General features: G+C 39.1%; 1 protein-coding gene across 7 annotated transcripts in view; it reads right to left on the bottom strand.

Annotated features, from left to right (window-relative positions):
* The window catches only part of RUNX1T1 (RUNX1 partner transcriptional co-repressor 1), a 151,305-nt gene that overhangs the window by 9,693 nt on the left and 120,474 nt on the right, over positions 1-21,138 (bottom strand). For all 7 annotated transcript variants that reach the window (XM_059672256.1, XM_059672255.1, XM_059672257.1 and 4 more), the window contains exons 9-10: positions 10,720-10,788; positions 4,735-4,925 (exon numbers count right to left, since the gene is read on the bottom strand). In XM_059672256.1, coding sequence (XP_059528239.1) covers positions 4,735-4,925; positions 10,720-10,788 — 260 coding nt within the window. The remainder of the gene's footprint in view (positions 1-4,734; positions 4,926-10,719; positions 10,789-21,138) is intronic.

The raw sequence follows: 21,138 nt of genomic DNA, 5'->3' as shown, positions 1-21,138 counted from the left end.
CTTACTGAGAAAAATGGAGGCTGACAGGAGCAAAACGAATCACCCCAACCCCCTGATGCGGTGACTGAGCTGGAGCCAGAATTCAGTCTTCTGAGTCCTCCTCCTGGGCTCCTCCTGCCACACCCATCTGCCTCTGAGCTTTGGTAGCAGAAGAGGATCATCTGATTGGCTGAACGTGGCCTCTAAGGGGTGTGGCTCTATAATCTACTATCCAGGCCAGGGCACCTGAGAGTGAAAGGGGTGCTTTCGATAATTACATGGGGACAACAGAAGTAGCCTGAGAATGTCTCACTCAAACTGAGATGTATGGGCGCCCGGAACGCCACCTTTATATATTACAGTGCACGATCCTCATTTCCACATCAGACCGCATGAACTAGTACTTAAGCATTTGTGCTCTCTCTGCCCTTTCCAATCCACAGAGGAGATCTGTCTGGGATAAAGAACTGCTCTGAGCTCTTTTAAACATTTTAACTTGTGTTGTTCATGCACAAAAACGGAAGAAAACTTACTCCTCCGCCACCGGCACACACACTTTGGACAGATCAAGGCCACTGAGTTTCTGAAGGTTGCTCAAGGAAGATCACCTGATGGGTATACTCCAAACCCTGCAAGTCCATTGAAGAACCACAGCTCCTCCTTCTTCCTTGATGGCTAACGGATCATCAAGTCCTACCCGTGCTATCTCATGGATATTCAGCCAGTACATCCCCAACACCACCACCAACCATCTTGATCCAATCAACTTCCTCCTCAGCTGTCTCCTAAAACAGATTGGTTCCTCCTTTTCATGTCCTCCCATCTCTCTCCACGATGCAGCCTGAGTGATCTTCCAAAACATTCCTGCTCTCAAAGCATAGTGAAGCTTCCTTTCCCATCTCCCTGCCATTTACAGTTATGTGCATCAAGTAGCAAAATCCTCTGGGCAAGGCACAGACATGATTCTTTGTTTTCTTGTTGTTAATCCTCATCAGGGGATATTTTTCCATCGATTTTGAGAGAGAGTGGAAAGAGAGAGGGAAAGACAGAGAAACATTGATGTGAGAGAAGCACATCGATAGGTTGTCTCCTGCACGAGCCCTGACCAGGGCCCAGGCCAATGCAACCAAGGTATGTGCCTTTGATTGGAACTGAACCTGGGACCCTTTGGTCTGCAGGTCAACACTCTGTCCACTGAGCCAAACATGATTTTTTAAAAGAATGTCCATTCGTTTCTGGATCCAGTTTTAAAATCAATGGATCCTATATTTAATGGAAATATTGTTTTCAACCAATTACTATGATGGCTAGACCTTTTATTTTTTTTTTCCTAAGAAAACAATGAGCAATTCATAAAATTTCTAAAGTAAAAGCTATGTGGGTGTTATCTGGTTTATTGACTAGTTAAAATTCAATCAAACCTCCTGAATATAAAAATATAGAAGAGAATTCCGAGAAGTACCTACACTGTCTTCTCTGTAGCTCAGGTGGGCCATGCAGTCCTGACCTAACGGATTCCCCATCCTGGGCCAGCCACGGTGAGGCTGGAAGGGGAGCTCTGTCCTAGCCCAGGGAAGCCAGAGCTGTCCTGGCTCTGTCTGGGAGGGCCCCAGGGAGCTTTCTAGACTTGAGGTGACTTGCAAGCATCATTGCTGGGGTGGCTTTTATCACACTGTTCCTATGACTAGGCGTACATTCCTGAGTACAAGGGCAAAACAGGGTACAGAAAAATATGTTGGATTCAAAGTTGTTTCCTCAATCTTAAATGAAAAGGAAAATTCCGAAGAGGGGGGTGGGGGGGAAGGATTTACCTACAAAATTCCACTTAACCATTGGGCAAAAGATACAACTGAACTAAATCTACCACTAACCATGTAGATTGCTCCAGGACAGTCTTTCCTTAGGAGAATTAGAGACATTAATTTAGGGCTAATAGATTAACCCTTTACTTGTCAAGTCCTTGGTCAAAGCACTTTTATAGTGTGTGTGTGTCAGTGTGTGTGTAGACTGGTGTGCAAGTCTGGAGGAGACCCAGCTACATTCAAATGAAATATTTCTTCCGTATCTTTCTCTCCTCTCTCAGGAAAATGTCTACATTACTTTTGCAGAAAAGAGGCCTAATCATTGGAGAGATTGATCCATCCTGCTCAAGTCTTGAAAAGTGGCCTTGCAGTTTAGAGATAAGAAAAGTAGGGGACAGGACCTGCGCTGCATTTCTGTACCTGCACCCCCAAATTACTGCCATGATCCTCATGAAATGACCCTCCTTCCGTTGCTGTGGAACAGGTATAGGCTGACAGCACACTCCGAGTTCCAGTGTAGATTTTGCCATCTCCTAGCTGTGTGACTAGCCAGGTGAGTTCCCTCATGGCTAAAATTGTCATGTCTCAGTTATAGCCACTGTAGAAGACAGTTGCACGCCTCTTCACATCATGTGAAAGACCAAAGCTTATAGAGCCTTTGTGGCTTTCTCAAAGCCACAGAATTGTGGGAGGCGGAACCAGGAATTAAATATGGCCCTCTACATTCCACACCCTTCCTCCCAGCATACTGTGCTTTAAATTCCTTGAGAAAGTGTCACTGGAGATAAGGGTAGTGCCATATTAAAGATCAGTTTCCCAAGAGATCCCAAAAGAAAAAACAGTAACTGTAGAAAATCACTCATACCTAGGTTTTTTCATGCCATCTACTATTACCATTGCTACTGTTTGATACACTACCTATATATATAAAAACCTAAGTGACATTATGACTGGTCGACTGGTTGCTAGGATGACGCAATGACCACCAGGGGGCAGATGCTCAACGCAGGAGCTGCCCCCTGGTGGTCAGTGCACTCCCACAGCCAACCTCCCACGGCCAGCCAACCTTCTGTGGTTCCTCCCCCTGGACTGGGCGACATGGCCTGGATGGGCCCAGATCGCCAGCCAGCTGAGGAACCCCACCTGTGCACAAATTCGTGCACCAGGCCTCCAGTATTTTATAATGCCGAATACTAGGGTCAACTTCATACATTTTCTATACAGGTTTTATGAATAAAGATAAAAAGCTTATATACATTGAAGGGATTAGAGCATGTTATAGGATGAATACTTAGTTCTCAATTTCTTTCCACACATTTTCTCTTTAGAATTTTGTGACCTACAGAATACTCAATCTAAACAACAGACCTGAAACAGTTATATGAAAGTGAAAAGGTTTTAATAATGCCAACAACTGTGCCTCACAGCATTACTGACTTGAACAGAGCGGGACAAAATCTCTCCAAAAGATGCGAATGATTTTTTTTTTTAAAGCACAAAACAAGGTCCTTAAATATCTTAGCCACAGATGCCAATAAAACTGAATTTATGCCTCGGTTAACTTAATAATGAAAAAGTCAGCAATGGAAGTGTAGATAAACTTCCCTTTGTCCCTCTTTTCCCGAGAAACTTTCAAGTGTTGAAAATCAATTCCTTTTGTCCTCTTAATATTCATCTGCTACACATTAAATAGAAATTCTGGGCACCGAGCGATTCCCACAGGGTCTTTCATCTACAGAGAGGCCTGGTACAAATCAAGTTCTTACTCTCCCCCCCAAATTATAGATATGTACTCTGGTAGACCATCGATTTATCAGCTCATGGTTGTGCGAGTTCAGTTAACTGTCCTTTATGCACAGTTACTTTGGGGTTGGCCATTGTGGTGCTGTATCAATGCGGAATAGCACCACATGCTCTGACTTACAGACCATTTTAGAACGCATTCTGTTAGAGCTCCTTGAGCCATTCAGGCTGTGTGTGTGTGTGTGTGTGTGTGTGTGTGTGTGTGTTTTAATATCCTGGAACAATACAAAATAACATTGCCCCTGTCAGTGGTGTCACCTAATAAAATGTTCATAATAGTTATTAGAAATAATGTGGAAAAACAGACTGTGCAGAAAATCTCTTAGAAATGTTTAATTATTGCAAACATGGTTTTAGCACTGGGTTTAGGACCAGTAGTTAAGGAAATGACTTTGATCCCAGGCATGTCATGTGTGTTTGGAGAGCAGCTGACACAGGGTATCACGGTTAAATCCCTGCCTTTAGAAAGAAGCCTCGTGCCTACGCTGTCACACACAGCCGAGTGTTGAGTCTCCAAATGGTGCTGGGAAGTTATAAGAATTTCACTTCAATCTGTTACCTCGCAAATATATTAAAAATTTCCTTTGGCGGAGTTGTTCTTTTAGGTCTCTAATAAAGACAAAACTTGATCAGCGTTCAACCAATTCCACACGTGCCAGAACTCCCCAAATTATTCTAAGTTTCACCCCAAAGATTTGTTGGTCTCAATCCAATAGCTGCTTTGATTTGTGATCTCCTGGATCACAACTGAGCACTCTAGAAAGAAGTCTTACCATTTGCAACAGCTTTATGCTGACCAAAATAAGCCAGTCGGAGAAAGATAAATATCACATGACCTCACTCATTTGTGGAATATAACGAACAACATAAACTGATGAACAAAAATAGATCCAGAGACGTAGAAGCATCGAACAGACAGTCAGACTTCACAGGGAAGGCAGGGGAGGGGTGGGGTAAGAGATCAACCAAAGGATTTGAATCCGTGCATATAAGCATAGCCAATGGACACAGACAGCACGGGGGTCAGGGCATGGGCTGGGGGCGGGAGTGGGCGGGGAGAGGTCAATGGGGGAAAAAGGAAACATATGTAACACTTTCAATAATAAAGAATTTAAATAAATAAAAACCGGAGACCCTGTCCGCCCCTCACCTCGCTGGAGTCCTCCTGCTGATTGATGACGGCCAGCGCGTCCTCCGCCGCCTGCCGCTTGGCCTCGGCCACCGTGCGCTCCATCTTGGCCCGCTCGGTGGTGATCATGTCGTGGGCTTTGCGCTCGGCCTCGGACACGGCCTTCTGCAGCTCGGTCATGGCCTGGCGCTTCACCTCGTTGACGGCCTCCTCTGCACGCCCGCGGGCCACATGGGACAAGAGAACATTCCTCCGTTAGCTCGGGGCTCAGGGTGCCGGCGCTGTAAAACGGGGTTCTATAGGACCCGCGGGACTGTCGCCCCACGGCTGGGGTGGCGGCGCTCTGGCTACCTACCCACACAGCAGATGCCTGAAATTCCGTAGGAAAGCAAAGGGTGGGACTTGGGCTTGCATTTCTAGGAATATATTTTATTTTTAAATATACTTTTTATTGATTTCAGAGAGGAAGGGAGAGGGAGAGAGAGAGAGAGGGAGAGAGAAACATCAACGATGAGAGAGAATCATGGATTGGCTGCCTCCTGCACGCTTCCTACTGGGGATCCAGCGGGCAGCCTGGACATGGACGCTTGAGTCCTCAGGGCGATGCTCTATCCACTGAGCCACACCAGCTAGGGCTGTGAATATTTTGTAAACTACTTCTATCATTACTACAGCTTTCCTAGCACCGCTGGTACCCCCAGAAAGGATTGTGAGACCAGGCTAAGTATTTAAAGGACAAAACCACCAGGAGAAACCTGTCCAGATAATTCACAAACATAAAGGTGGCCTGCCACCATGCTATCGGCCAGCGATTTTCAACTGGTGTGCCCTAAGGATTGTTAAGACATGCAATACCTATTTAGTCAGGGGCGCTGACCTCTTTTCCGTTAGACTGCCAAATAAAACTTTTTAAAATGACAACAGCTAACACAATAGTCACGGGTGTGAATGAATCAACATTATGCCTATATTTTTTTTCAAAATTTAGTCATTAGTTTACGTGTGCCATGATATGAAAAAAGTTGAAAATCACTGCTATACGTTACTACAAACATAGAAAAGTCCATGGGTAAAGTTTTCAGAAAGAAGAAAGGAAATACATTTTATACACACACATATTTAAGGGCAAACAACTGTTTTAGTGGTAAAAAAAAATAAAGCACAATGGTAAAAAGGTAATTTGTATAGCAATTAAGTTAGTGCAGACCTTTTAAAGAAAATCGATGATAAAACAGACAGATGATTCAGCTTTTCTTTTTCTTAAATCATTTCCTGAGTAATAGGGATATGTACCGTTATAGACTAAATGACAGAGATTTTCAAAAATCATTTTCTCATTTACAAATTTTAGCCTGTTGTCTATCCAGTTAATCCAATAAGTGCACAGTTTCACATAACCAACTGTTGCTCTGGACAAATAGAACGGAATCATCTCACAGGCCGGAACAATCAGGCCTGCCCACAAACCTCAAGGTGTCCAGTTAGCTTTTTTATTTTAGCTGTGGAAAGTGTGCAAAGATTTGGCTAATGCACAACATAAGATTGACAACTAAAACCAGTGATTTCCATTTAAAAAATTAACTGTTCTAATTAACAAGGGAAAATATCCTCCCTCTGAATTAGTTTATCTAATTTTCATCTTTATTCAAAGCAAAATGACAATGATTAATTGAAAATTTAATAAGCAGTAATTATTAACTTGGCAAACCTAGTACCAATTAACACTCTATTAAAACTAATTATGACATGTTTCAAGTGCTTGCACTTAATTGTTTCACCCACTTAAAACGCACCTTAATTAAATGTTCTGTTTAATTAAAAACATAGATTCCTAATAAAAATGTTTTACTGTAGATTAAAAATGTAAGCGATGCAAATACTCCTCTGGTTCCTTAAACGTTTATGGTTTATTTCACACATCTACGGTCCGTGACTTGAGGATCATCAAGAGCCCTCCACTGGTAATTAACTGCCATGACTTCTGTAGACTTCCTCATGCTAGCAGCATTATTCCTGAAGTCCATTCATTTGTAATTACTGTCTGATGGGTTTTATAAACTAAAATATAAGGGAAAAGAGCCAGGCTGTAAATATTAAGTAAAATACCTTAAGCTGTTATTGGCTGCTTTAAGATAATGCAGTTAAACTCTGAATGGAAACGGTGTGGCAGAGCTTGCAGCACCTTCTTCAGGAACAGACAGAAAAAATGCCTTTATTACACGATCATAAATGCCTTGGGGCACCAGGGAAGTGCTGCCCTTCTAACTATACAGCCAGGGTCTAATTTAGCTTGAATATTCAGAGCGAATTAAAATTCTATCTAAGTGGTAATACAGGACAATAATTTTTGCTTACCATCCAAGCTGTAGCTTGACTAATTGTATATGCAAATCAGGCAATTTGTATTTAAATTATGCATTCCTATTCTAATCCCACAGGCATATACAGATCAGCAGAGAGAATTGGTAGGACGTTTTCAAGGTGCTTGAATATTTATTACCAATGGGCAAACATTCGCTGATCAGTTGAAAAGATATATATATATATATATTGAAGAAAACATTCAGTTGCAATGTAAGAACCATCTTTATGTTGATTTGTTCCAATTTTATTAAAGACCTTTTGTAATTTTAGAGTATGTTTTGTTTCCTTTGCTTTTAAAATACTACTTGAGGGGGAAATTGATGGGACCTTCAGCATTTGTTAACATTCCAATACTTTAAAATGTATACTGTTATATTATACAGTATTATTGAGCAACATGAAAATTTTGAATAAAGTCTGTTGATTAGCCAAAACCGGTTTGGCTCAGTGGATAGAGCGTCGGCCTGCGGACTGAAAGGTCCCGGGTTCGATTCGGTCAAGGGCATGTACCTGGGTTGTGGGCACATCCCCAGTAGGAGATGTGCTGGAGGCAGCTGATCGATGTTTCTCTCTCATCGATGTTTCTAAGTCTGTTGATTAAATAACAGTGATGTAACAATGGCCTGTTCTCAGTTTGGTAACCGTATTGTGGTTACATAAGAGACTGTCCTGTTAGGAAATTAACATATTGGGAAAATTACACCTGCAAGTTACTTTCAAATGTTTGGGGGGGCGGGATGGATGGATAATAGAATGCATAACAGAAAAAGGAAGGGAGGGAAGAGAGAAAAGAGAGAGAAAATATATTAAAGCAAATACAATAAAATAGGGAAAACCGGGTGAAAGGTTTAAGAGAACTTTTTAATAATTCTTAGAACTCTCTGCACGTTTGATATCGTTTCAAAATAAAATGGTGGAAGCTATTACATGATGTGCCTTTAAGTACAAGATACGCTTTTTGCAGTTACAATTTCCTGTGAAAAGGGACTTGGGAAAATGTGGAGGTGGTTATATTTCCACTATTTTTGCTATACTACAGTGTGGTTATACTACATTGACTTTTGAGAGCTCCACCCTGGGTATTTTTCAAATGCTTTCAACTTTATTTTATTTCTTATCAACTGTCACAAAGGCAACGTATACTATTTTCATTGCAAAGACACACTTTATAGGTTTTTCTCTAAAAAAAAAAAAAAAAAAAGTAATTTGCCCACAGCAAATTTCAGAATCCTAGAGAAAGCTTTCAAATTGTGACAAGCTGAGTGCAGGTGCCACTTCTGTGTTTTCATTATGAGGGATGCCATGACATTGCTAACACTAGACACGCTTTTTAAGACGCCTATGGAGATAAAGATTATAAGCAGTTATTCGAGATTTCAAGACGAAACTGTCATCTGTACTTTGGGAACTGAATACACTCCTTAACATTTAGCATCAATCCATAGAAACTATTTGTGAATGATTCCTATGCATATTAGAGAGACCATATCAGACTGAAGACCTAATATACATAATAGGCATATCTAAAAAATACCCCAAACATTTACTTAATAACGTTTAACTCTTCTTTTTTTAGAGCAGGCACAGACACAATAGACACAGGTGTTCATCTTCCTCTACACTTGAAGTCTTCACAACGTAAATTATACCCAGAATTGGTTATAGAAACCCACAAAACAGACAATACATAATAGTGAACTCAGTAGATGACAACATGTCTACCAAAAAACTGATTAAGTGGACAATACATAGTGCAGTTATTGTCTTTTTGTTAAAACAATCACTTGGTTGTTATATAATTAACAAATTATGAAATTTACTCATTTAAAATTTATAATTCAATATTTTTAGTCTACTCAGAGTTGTGCTACTATCACTACAATTAATTTTTAGCAGTATGTAAAATGCAATTCTGAATCTGCTTCCAACTGCTTACTACTTATGGTAGGCCTTCCTTTGTGCGTAGCTATTCAAGTTGACTTTCCTACAAAGATGGTATAGTCAGAAGAAGAAATCTGCTCTCACTTAAGAGCAGTCAAACAAAGAAGTGAGCACATAATGGCACAGAAGGAATTCGGATTACACAAGACTTTGCTGTCAATTTTTCTTTATGAACTATCGAGGGTTTAATCTAAATAAGGCAGATGCAAAAACTCTCTCCCGCAAGGAAAAAGTCATCCTTCTGCCATACAAAATAGGAATTGTTTGTGCCTCTTATTGGAATCAGTTGCACTGACAGCTTAAAAATGGGGGAGAAAAATGGCCAGAAGAAAGATGTAGCAATTCTTTTTCCAGATAGGTGGCAGCCAGCACATTTTAACAGCTTAGGAGTATCCCATCACTATTGCTTACACAGAAAATCTTAGACGTGATGTTGTAAACCTAGGAAGACGAGGCAGCTGAGCAGAATACACAGCTGACCTTAATTTTAAGCTGGATGGGCCTGTCTAGTTTGCATATTGGACACGCAAGAGAGTTTTCTGGTTCTCAATCTAAGTTACTAAGCCTAGAATACTATCGGATTTTAAACTCCTTTACTGCTCTGAAAAAAAACACACAGGTATTTCTTAGAAAATCTATAAAAAGCACTTGGCTAAGAGCCAAGGGAATAAAGTCAGAAAGTTGTACAGAGCTGCACACACATCTGAGTCAAATAAAAACTGAAAGAGGAAACTTTTATAAAAAACAAAACAAAACAAAACAAAAAACCCAGGAAACCCTTTCCCTTGCCTCTTGCTCCCTAGTTAGGGTTCCTAGCCCTACACTTGCCTGGCCGCTTGCAGAAATAAGTTTTCAGTTTCTCAGCTCAGAAAAGCTATTTTAACATTTGGAGTCATAGCAGCTCCAAGCCACACTATGAATTTGTCATGTCATCTTTAACTCTTGAAACAGGCTGATGCTTTATCTCCTGAGTTGGTCTCTCTAAGATTTTTGCTCAACTTCTATAGTGTTGGTGTTCCACCAAGATTCTGCCAGATCTGAGCTGCGTTAAGCCCGATACGTTAATGAATCAGTAGGAACTTTAAAGCTCATTCCAAGTGTAGGGCAAGATCTCTTAAGGAAAATCAAAGGGAAAAGAAAAATGGTAGGAGTTTAGCAACTTTGTTATTTAACTTAAAAAATATTTAGCTGTGATTACTGAATATTATTAATTAGCTCAGAAGATCAACTTTAAAAATTGGTTATAATCATAAGTAACGTTTCTGCGTGTCTCCACAAGTCTGTTAGTCTTGATGTGGTCTTCATTAAAATTTAAAAATTCACAGGAAAAGCCTAAAAGTACGCGCTTTAAATTATAAAACACCAGGGTTTTTTTTTCATGAAGAAAACATTGCATGAAATGAAACCATGTTAGTCCCTGAAAAACAGGGGTTTATAATGAAAATATGGCCAGCCTCTCAATTACAGCGCCCCTAGCACATGCTACTAAAATCAAAACTATCGCAGGCTCCCATCAGGCCTCGTTTAAGAATATTAATCAGGGTTTTTACGTTTTGTTTTGTTGGGGGGTGTTTTGCATGGTTCTGTGGTGGTGGTGGTTGTTAGCAGTAAAGTCCTTTCTTGTCATTCTTCACATCGCCGCATTTAACAACTGCACACAGCTGCCAGAACACTAGACTCGTGTTTTTAAACAATTCTTACCAGCTTTCTTCCAGATCTCCTCTGGCACATATCCAGAAGCAGGCCTGTGAAGGAATTCCCGATGTGCATCTATAAAAAGGATAAAAAGCAGTGGAGAGAGGAGGAAAGCGCATGAGCACCATTATGTCATTACAAGGAGGAGACGTTAGCTATGCCCATTCTATTGGCTTCTTTACAAAAACAGCTTTAAAAGGCTAAGCGTTTCACTTCTAGAAAATAAACAAAAATAGCAAGACCAGTCATCAGGGCTGGGTCTTGGCCTGAATGCCTTGTATGCTTAAAGCCGAAGCGATTTGAGTGACTTCATTCTACAATGTGTTTGGAAACACTGCTCCCAGTGTGGATCACTACAGGAATTTCCATGGGTATATCTTATTTACAGAAAACAAACTGCATTGGTAGTTTTTCTTTCAAGAGTCAAATGGGGAGTTAAAAAAATAAAATGTTAGGATAATAAAATTTTCACCCAGCTCTGACTCTGCCACCTTCCCATAAATAGTGAGCCTTACTGTGTGGCTAACCAGTTCTCACACTCCATTACTTCTTGTCAGCTGATTTCTCAACAGAAACTTTGCAAGCCAGAAGGAAGTGGCAAGAAATATTCAAAGTGATGAAAAGCAAGGACCTACAACCAAAATTACTCTACCTAGCAGAGCTATCACTTAGAATTGAAGTTAAGATAAAGAGCTTCCCAGACAAGAAAAGCTAAAGGAGTTCATCACCACCAAACCATATATTTAATATTAAAATATTAAAGCATCTTCTTTAAGAAGAAAAAAAGAATATATGAATAAAATGGCAATAAATAAAATGGCAAAAAAGAATATATGAATAAAATGGCAATAAATATTTTAAATTTTTCACACAAATTAATTCACACAAATATTTTAAATTTTTCACATAAATGGCAAAAAAGAATATATGAATAAAATGGCAATAAATATTTTAAATTTTTCACACAAATTAGATCACATGGATTTGACATGGGTGAAAGCAAGAGAGAATCATTAGAATGGATTCAAATATTCAGTGGACCAAACATGCTTTACAAAAAAGAAAATGAAGTTCCACTTTAAACGAAATACTGTCCTTATTATGCTTGTCAAAATTCAAGTTTGAGAAAACAGATAATCCTATATAATAAAAGGGTAATATGCAAATTGACCCTAACAGCAGAACAACTGGGAATGACTGGTCACTATGACACACACTGACCACCAGGGGGCAGACGCTCAATGCAGGAGCTTCTCCCTGGTGGTCAGTGCGCTCCCACAGGGGAGCACTGCTCAGCCACAAGCCAGGCTGATGGCTGCCAGCACAGCAGTGGTGGCGGGAGCCTCTCCTGCCTCCTCAGCAGTGCTAAGGATGTCTGACTGCAGCTTAGGCCTGCTCCCCGCTGGCAAGTGGACATCCCCCGAGGGCTCCCCGGCTGCCAGAGGGATGTCTGACTGCCAGCTTAGGCCCGCACCACCCCCACACCCCTGGAAGCGGGACTAAGCCAGCAGGTGGACATCCTCTGAGGGGTCCCAGACTGCGGGAGGGCACAGGCCGGGCTGAGGGACCCCCCTCCCCCGAGTGCACAAATTTTTGTGCACTGGGTCTCTAGTATAATAATAAAACTGATGTAGGAATGCTAATTTCCACATAACATGTTCATGGAAATGACATAGAACCATATATATATATATATATATATATATATATATATATATATATATATATATATATATATATAAACTTCAAGTGTATACAATCATCTATAGCTAAAATATTCACTACATGTCTTCCATATTGGATTTTCAATAAAAGCATATGTAATTAGAAATTTTGAAGAAGAAAATCATTTTAACTTTAGATGATATAATAATCATTCAATTCTTGATAAATTTCAAGTAACTAAAATTTCCTCTACCTGTATATGGCAAGTAGCAGACTGATTTTTTAAGCAATATTTCAACTAATGGTATGTTGAAGGTCAAAAGAAATTCAATCCAGTTTTTTATATTTATATTTTGGGAAGCTACAGAATATTGAAAATGGAAAAAAAACACAATCATTTTAGCTAAGTATATGTCATTTTATACTTAAATGCCTCAAATAAATATGAATGTTTTGAATCCTGTAGGGTACAGATTATCACCTGACCAGCAAACAAGATATCCCCAACTCTTTCGAATTAGGAAAGGCTTATTATGGTTTGGTGAAGGGTATATGAAGCCTCTGCACTATCTTTGCAATGTTTCTTTAAAACTAAAATTATTACAAGTATAGAAAGTTTTATTTTTAAAAGTTTACATAATTTTATGACTTGATAATCAGAGAAACTAGGCATGTGCATACTCATGTGCACATTCATTTCTATAAAATAAATGACAAAATCCAAAATGTCTTTAAGTAATTTTCATTCATAAAACAAAAATCCTAGATAAAATAGTTTGGTGCATATATAACTTCAAGGAAATGTTATATAGCTAATTAGATTTGTTGAAATTACTTTCTACATCACTTATAAGAGTATCTAGAATAAATGAAGTCAATCAAGTTCACATTCAACCACATGACACAATGAAACAGAAAGGTTTACTTATGACAACTTTTAAAGGCAATTATATGGAAACCCTTTGACCTAAGAATAGTTTATTGTTAGAGGAGGCAAGGACACACAATAGGGTAAAGAGTATTCAATAATTGGACAGACAGATGCAAGAAAAATGAAACTAGACCACTTTCTTACACCATATACAAGAATAAACTCAAAATGGGTTAAAGAATTAAATTAAGACTCAAAACCATGAAACTACGAGAAGAAAGCACAGGCAATAAAATTTCTGACATTTCTCTTAGCAATATTTTTTTCTGATATATATCCTTAGGTAAGAAAAACAAACAATAAAAAAGGGGGTCCCATCAAATTAAAAAGTTTTTGTACAGCAAAAGAAACCATCAACAAAATGAAAAAGGACTACAGAATGGAAGAAGATATTCACCATTGATATAACTGATAAGGCATTAATATCCAAAATTTATAAAGAAGTCATATAACTCAAAACCAATAATCCAACTGAAAAATGGGCAGGGGACCTAAATAAACACTTTTCAAAAGAGGACATACAGATGGCCGAAAGACATATGAAAAGATACTCAATGTCACTAATCATCAGAGAAATGCAAATTGAAACTTGTCAGAATGGTTATCATCAATAAATCAACAAACAACAAGCGTTGGTGCGGATATGGAGAAAGGGAACCCTTGTGCAACTGTTGGTGGGAAAGCAGATTGGTACAGCCACAGTGGAAAACAGTATGGAATTTCCTCAAAAAATTAAAAATGGAACTGTCTTATGACCTAGTGCAGGGGTGGGCAACCTTTTTGTGAGTGCGTGCCAAAACCAGCAAAATCTCTGACTCAAAATTCTTCTGCGTGCCAACCCTAATTTTTTGAGAACATGTTACGCCTACTTGATATCTCTTAAGGTGTACGTATGTGAAGAGCCTTGAAGAAATAATAAAATTCATTCGAGTGACAAAAACACAGTATATGATGATGAAAAATACATTTATTTTTTAATGTATACATGTTATGTAAAATTATTTATTTACCTAAATGCACCTACACTGAATTAATCTGAAAAATAAAAAAGTCGATATTAAGAAAAAAATTGTAAATGGAAGATTATAACGGAGGGTTTCGCGTGCCAGCACAAGTTACTGGCGCACCATGTTTGGCACGCGTGCCAGTGGTTGCCCACCCCTGACCGAGTGATTCCACTTCTGGGTACATATCCCGCCAAAACCCAAAACACGAATGAGCCCCCTGTTCATTACAGCACTGTGTACAATAGCCAAGATATGGAAGCAACCCTAGTGCCCATCAATAGATGACTGGATGAAAAAGCTGTGGTACACACAGGGGTGGGCAAACGTAGGTTTATTGTGAGTATGCAAAACACAGAGTTTATCCTTCTATTATTACTTATTAATTTGCATTTTTTCCATACGAATAAAAGCAAATCGTCCTTTGCCCACTCCTGTATCTACAATGGAATATTATACAGCCATAAAAAACAATGGAATTTTACCATTTGAGACAGCATGGATGGAACTAGAGCAGGGGTGGGCAAACTTTTTGACTCCAGGGCCACAATGGGTTCTTAAACTGGACCGGAGGGCCGGAACAAAAGCATGGATGGAGTGTTTGTGTGAACTAATATAAATTCAAAGTAAACACCATTACATAAAAGGGTACGGTCTTTTTTTTTTCAATAGTTTTATTCATTTCAAACAGGCCGGATCCGGCCCGCGGGCCGTAGTTTGCCCATGGCTGAACTAGAGGGTATGATGTTAAGTAAAATAAGTCAGAGAAAGAAAGACAAATACCACATGATTTCACTCTTATGTGTAATCTAAAGAATAAAATAAACAAACAAAAGAGAAACAGACTCAGAGAGAGATCAGACTGATGGTTGTCAAAGAAGATGGCGGTTGGCGGTTAGGGGGCTGGATAAAAATGATAAAGGGATTCAGAAGTCCTAATTAGTCACAAAGCAGTCATGGTAATGTAAATTATAGCACAGGGACTACAGTCAACAATATTGTAATAATATCTATGGTGCCAGGTGGGTACTTGAAATATTGGGTGTATTGTTTTATAAAGTATATTCCCTGCCACTATTCTCTACACCTGAAACTCATACAAAATAATACTGAATGTCAACTGTAACTGAAGAATGGATGAATAAATATCATAAACACACAAAAGAGAGAAAAGTCTGGAGAGGGGAAAAAAAAAAAAAAAAACCTCACCAAAAGAAACACATATACAAAAAATGCCTTCACCAAAGTAGCAAAGAGTTTTTTTCACTTACTGGGTTATAGAAAGATCAAGTGCTCCATAAAATTATTTCCTATAAATGGCCAATCATTTTACAGGGAACAGGCAAGGCCCAATATCCATGCATAAGATATCAATTACCAGTCCCAGGCAGCATAGTCAGAGAAGAGTTAGTTCTAGAGCCCAGTGAAGCTGAATCATGGCTCAGGCCTTTACTAGCCATGTGACACTGGGCAAGCTCGTTGCCACATGTCTCAGTTAGCATATGTATACAGTGGGGACAATACTACTACATTTGAGAGCACTGCTGTGAGACTTGAATGAGGTTCTTCCTATTATGTGGTTAGCACAGCACATCCTAAACTCTCCTTAGATGTTGTTGCTATTATCCTCATTATTATTTAGTAGGTTGTCCAGAAGGACTATATACTTATGTTCTCATCAATAACTAAGGTGAAAAAAGACCTTAAAGTTTTTTTTCTCCTAGCACTTAAATCAAATAGCATAAAACTTTAAAGAAAACAAAACCATTGTAGAGGTTTAAATTAAGCAATACATACCAGTAATTTTTTGTTCCCTGCTTTTAACTCACTTGAGGATAGATGTTATTTTTATAGTTAACAATTCACTGTCTTAGTCTTTGATGAAAAGTCCTCCAATTTCTTGGATGGTATTTCTATAAATTTTATTCTAACCTCATGAATGTTTATAACCTCCACATTTACTCAATTTATCAAAGATAATGTATATGGCTCAGTCGTCTGCCCACCTTCCCATATGCGGTATAGTAGACATCGTCCACATACCACACGCTAGAAAGTGGTGCAGTATTTCACCTACCTGGCTATATCTCTTAATGGGGGGGGGGGGGAAGGGGAGGCATATGTAATACTTTCAACAATAAAGAATTATACAAATAAATAAATAGAAAAAAAAGAAACAAAGCAAAAAAAAATTTTTTTGCAATGACACTTAGGTTCAAACTCCACTTAACCTAGAAACCTGATAGAAATACTAAAGCCAATCAAGCAAACTCTTTCTTAATACTCTACTGCTTCATTAAATAATCTTTTTTTTTTTTCAAAACAGCAGCAGAATCTGAAGGCAAATTATTTTTACAAAATACACATGCATTGTCCTACATATATATATATATACTTTACAACATCCTCTTCAGTTCTAAGTGTGTCCTACCAATGGAAAGAATGGAGTAATTAATAATAGATGTATTCCTTAGAATCTATTTTGATACATCGACTAATACCATAACAGCTACACGAACCAAATGACTAATAAATGTAATATTTCTCTCCTGATGAAGTGTCAGCAATAACAGAATAACATTATCAGCAATAATAGGCAAAATTGAATTTTAAAAACCTTGTCGTTGATCAATATTATGAAAGAAAACTTCTTTCCTAGGACTTCCTTCCTTTAGAACAGTGGCTAAGTTAGGCAAACCTATGCCAAAGACCTTACGTGTCGAAGGCTCAGAGTCTAAAGAAGCTATTTTTTAACCATTAACTCTTGACCCCCTATAAAATATCAGTTGCCATAAAATGGATAGCTTAATAAAATGTAGTGGTAGAAACAAAGAAGAGCTGACACGAGATGGTTTAAAATGTGAAACATTCATCTGCGTCTACAGAAAGATGAAAAACAATATAGAAAAGCCCTCCTAAAGTCGGTGCAGCTTGCTGTGGGATGCCAATTGCTTAGGGGCAAGAGAAGAGGAAAAGCCCCCAGAAGCTAACACATCTATTAAGAGTTCCAGAAGCCCCAGCCAAGGTGGGAAAAATGTTACAAGAAACGTGAAAGAACACAAAGCAATCGATGGCGTATGAAAAACATGGTTGATGCGCTACACTTACGACAGAATGGAGACCATTGGGTACTAGATGCAGCGAGGGCCGCCATCAATAGACATGAAGGGATGAGCTGATAGCCTTTGGAGAACCCATGTGACCTCACATGACCCAGGACAGCAAGGCTCAAAGCTTGGCAACGCCTGGGCATGGCCTTCGTCCTGTAGTGGGCAGAATGAGGCTGTGATCACGACAACAGCTATTACAAAACCATCAGAGGACAGGGAGGCTTAAGAATGTTCACTTTTCACAAATGCCACGTAGTTTTGTTTTTAAGGATAAGCCATTCAAAAATTTCAGTATTGTGTTTCGAAAGCTCAAACCCAACCTTCATGAGGATTTCCGTCTTTAATAATAAAAATACCTAACGCTCCCGGAGGCAGTCATCTCTTCTGGCTAAAAGATGGACATCTTTTAAAATAGTCACATCTTTTTAGACACCGTAGACTTAAATACACCAGGCACTTAACATCAGAGCTCAGCTGAATGGTCTTGAAGTGAATTTCATTCTGTGATTTAAAGGACTCAGTGCAAATGTATAAAACTCTAAACATGTATATGCAGATATACTCTGAAGAACTTGTCTGTGGTTTTTAGAATTTGGTAGTATATAAGTTGAATGCTATATTCCTTTGGTTGGAAGTAAACTATTTTTCTATGGCCTTCCATTATGAATTAGGGTTCCAAAGGTACAAAAGATCTACATATATATAAAAGCCTAAGCAACCATTTGACTGTGTGACTGGGTGCTATGATGTGCACTGACCACCAGGGGGCAGATGCTCAACACAGGAGTTGCCCCCTAGTGGTCAGTGAGCTCCCACAGCAGGAGCGCCGCTCAGCTGACCGAGGGGTGCCAGATGCAGGGCTCACGGCTGGCCGCTGCAGCCTGGAGACCGCAGTGGAGCAGCAGCGAGCCTACAGAGAGGTGGCAGCAGGTGCAGTGGGGCCGGGATGAGCAGAAGCAGCAGGCAGGAGCAGCAGGGGGAGTCAGACAGCCAGTTTCAGCCCGATCCCCGCAGGCCATGCCAAGGGACCCCACCAGTGCACGAATCCGTGCACCAGGCCTCTAGTTTATTATATAAGACAGAATTCCCCTGTTCTAGTTTCTCTGCCTATTAAAGTTGTCACCTACAAATTACTGCCTGGAATACTTTCTAAATAAAAAAAAAATACCTCAAAATCTACTATAACTTCATAGTATCAGCTGCCAAGCAAAAACACTAGTTTCATATACCACTATTCTTTGAAGTTCCTTTTGAGATTACATGTTAGAAATAATAAGGATAGCAATTGCTTATATTATACCTACTATGTGTCATTTAATATGCAAACACCTATGAGTTGTATATTAATTATTATCCCCGATTTACAAATGAGGGAACTAAGGCAGAGAGTTCAAGGTCCCAAGACTAAGAGAAACCAGGGATTCAAATCCAAACATTCTGCTCAGAATCAGTGCTTTTAACCTTCATGCTAAGCCAGTGCTGAGAAATTCTACAATTCAATATGACAATCATAAAGTTTGCCAGCCGGAGGAATTTTAAATACCAATTCCTCTACCAATCTACTCGGGGCACAGAGTGGTATTAATTTAACAAATTTCTATGATTTTTTAGGAACAATTAACTTCATGTTTCATTCCATTTAAAGCAAACAAAACCTCTCTCTGAAATTTCTCTTTCTGGCAAGAGCTAAACCTTTACCAAAACACACTGGTACTTTCTACATTTCAGACCCTCTCTTCACAATATTAAAAAAAAACTCACACGGGGGAAAATGTGATCATATTTCAGCTTTATGCTTCAGTCTCTAACATTAGTCCTGAGTCTATTTTTAGATAAGACTCTCTAAAGATGCAGAAGACTTCTTGAGAAAAATAAAGATTCTAGAATATACAGATTCTAGAATAGTGTAAGAGCAGTAAAAATAAAGTAATTTAGAGACTAAACTGTCAGGAGCCAAGAGAGAGCTGTGCAGAGCATATCAAGATGAAAGGAAATGAAGGCAGAGGAGGAGAAGCGACAACACAGAGACCCAGATACTCTAGGAGCACATCGAGTGTAGCCAGCAGCTCCCTACCTACCTATGTGTACAAAAGTAATTGTACGTAAGCAATGACATGTCAATTCTGGTGGCATTAACTTCTTATCTGTAAAAATACAAATGCGTTAATATGTCATATTTTGAAAATAGAAAAAAAATGTTTAAAAATTTAGCTTTCCGATTTTGTGAAGACTTGGATATTTAGAGTTTTTCCCTGGAGTAAGTTAATAATCATCATCATCATCATCATCATCATCATCTATTATTTCAAGAATAAATCTATTATTTTGAAAGTCCTCCAAGATATTAACCTATATTTAACTTAAAGAGTAGAAGAAACATCATAAGTTCAATGTGTACTCAATTTTGAAATTGTTTAAGAGGCTATTCCAAATAGTCCTCATTCAATATCTGCGGGGAAAAAATCCCAAAATTCAATTAGGAATAGTTAATCATGTTATCTTACTAACCCCTCACAATGACTTAATAATATGGATATATTTCGAAAGTAAGAATGGTGATGGGTTTAGCAAATACAATACAGCAGTCTTGTAAGTTACATTCTCCTGTGCAGCCCCCAAACAGAATTTTAAAATGCTAAGAATGTGTATGTGACTAAACATTGCCAGAATTTCCAAGCTAGAGATATAACTAGGGCAACCTTGTGAAATAAATAGTATACTGCCTATACTGTTATTCTGAAGTTCTCAAGTTCTCATTTGAAATCAGACAACAGCTTAAGAATTCAGAAAGTCAGGTTAGAAAACACACAACATAACTCTAGGATATGGAGATCTATATGTACATAAATATATAGACATACTATAGCTCCATCTGGATTCAAATACCTCACTACCCACTTTACGGAGCCAACAACAACAAAAGCTTTATCAGCCAGTAATCTCCCAACCTTTCATTACACATCACTATATTCAACTCCAAAACCTAGGTGAGAACCTTAGAAAGCACTGAATGTCAGTGTTATGGTCCCTGATTACAAACCACCTGACCTGGTTTGTAATTTACAGCCACAGCCGAATCTGTAAGTACAGTCACATGCCGACCCCACAAGATGGAACTCAAAGGCCTCAAGAATCTACTGGTAAGTACGCAGAGTAAAACAGCGGCTGCCTGCTCAGGTGTGCACATTGTGTGGCTCTTGACAGGTTTCCTCTGAAGGTGTCACAGTTTCTTAAGAGGAAATCTAGGGTCTGCGTCCCTAAGGACATGACTGTCTTACCAGAATCCAAACAAATAAATGAAATACTTGTAGCCTTTGAATAATACCACCTACCAAAGCTTAAAGCCAAAGCAGTGTTGCCAAAAATATGAATTCCTTAAGCATCATTAAAAGTCATATAACTCCCCTTAAGAAGGAGTCTTTAGAAACCATTTTACTCTTTCGGTCACACAACAGGAGAACGGAACCTCTCCTTCTGGGGAACGATCAACTTTGGTATCGCCAGGATCCACAGGCCACAGGGGTAACTACATAACGAGAGTCCTCTGTTCTGCGTGCTGACAATAACTCACGTACGCATGATGTTCTGTCGGTTTCTGAAACTTTTCTTTTACAGAGCACAGCGGATAGATAATACTCATGCTGTCAGCTCGGGGGCTGAATTGAAGTGGCCATCTGGTGCCAGACCACTAGCTGGCTCCTTTCCTATCTTCTCC

This window comes from Myotis daubentonii, chromosome 17 (assembly GCF_963259705.1).
Source record: "Myotis daubentonii chromosome 17, mMyoDau2.1, whole genome shotgun sequence".
NCBI lineage: Eukaryota > Metazoa > Chordata > Mammalia > Chiroptera > Vespertilionidae > Myotis > Myotis daubentonii.
The sequence above is the reverse complement of the archived record's forward strand: the minus strand, read 5'-3'. Positions and strand labels throughout refer to the sequence as shown.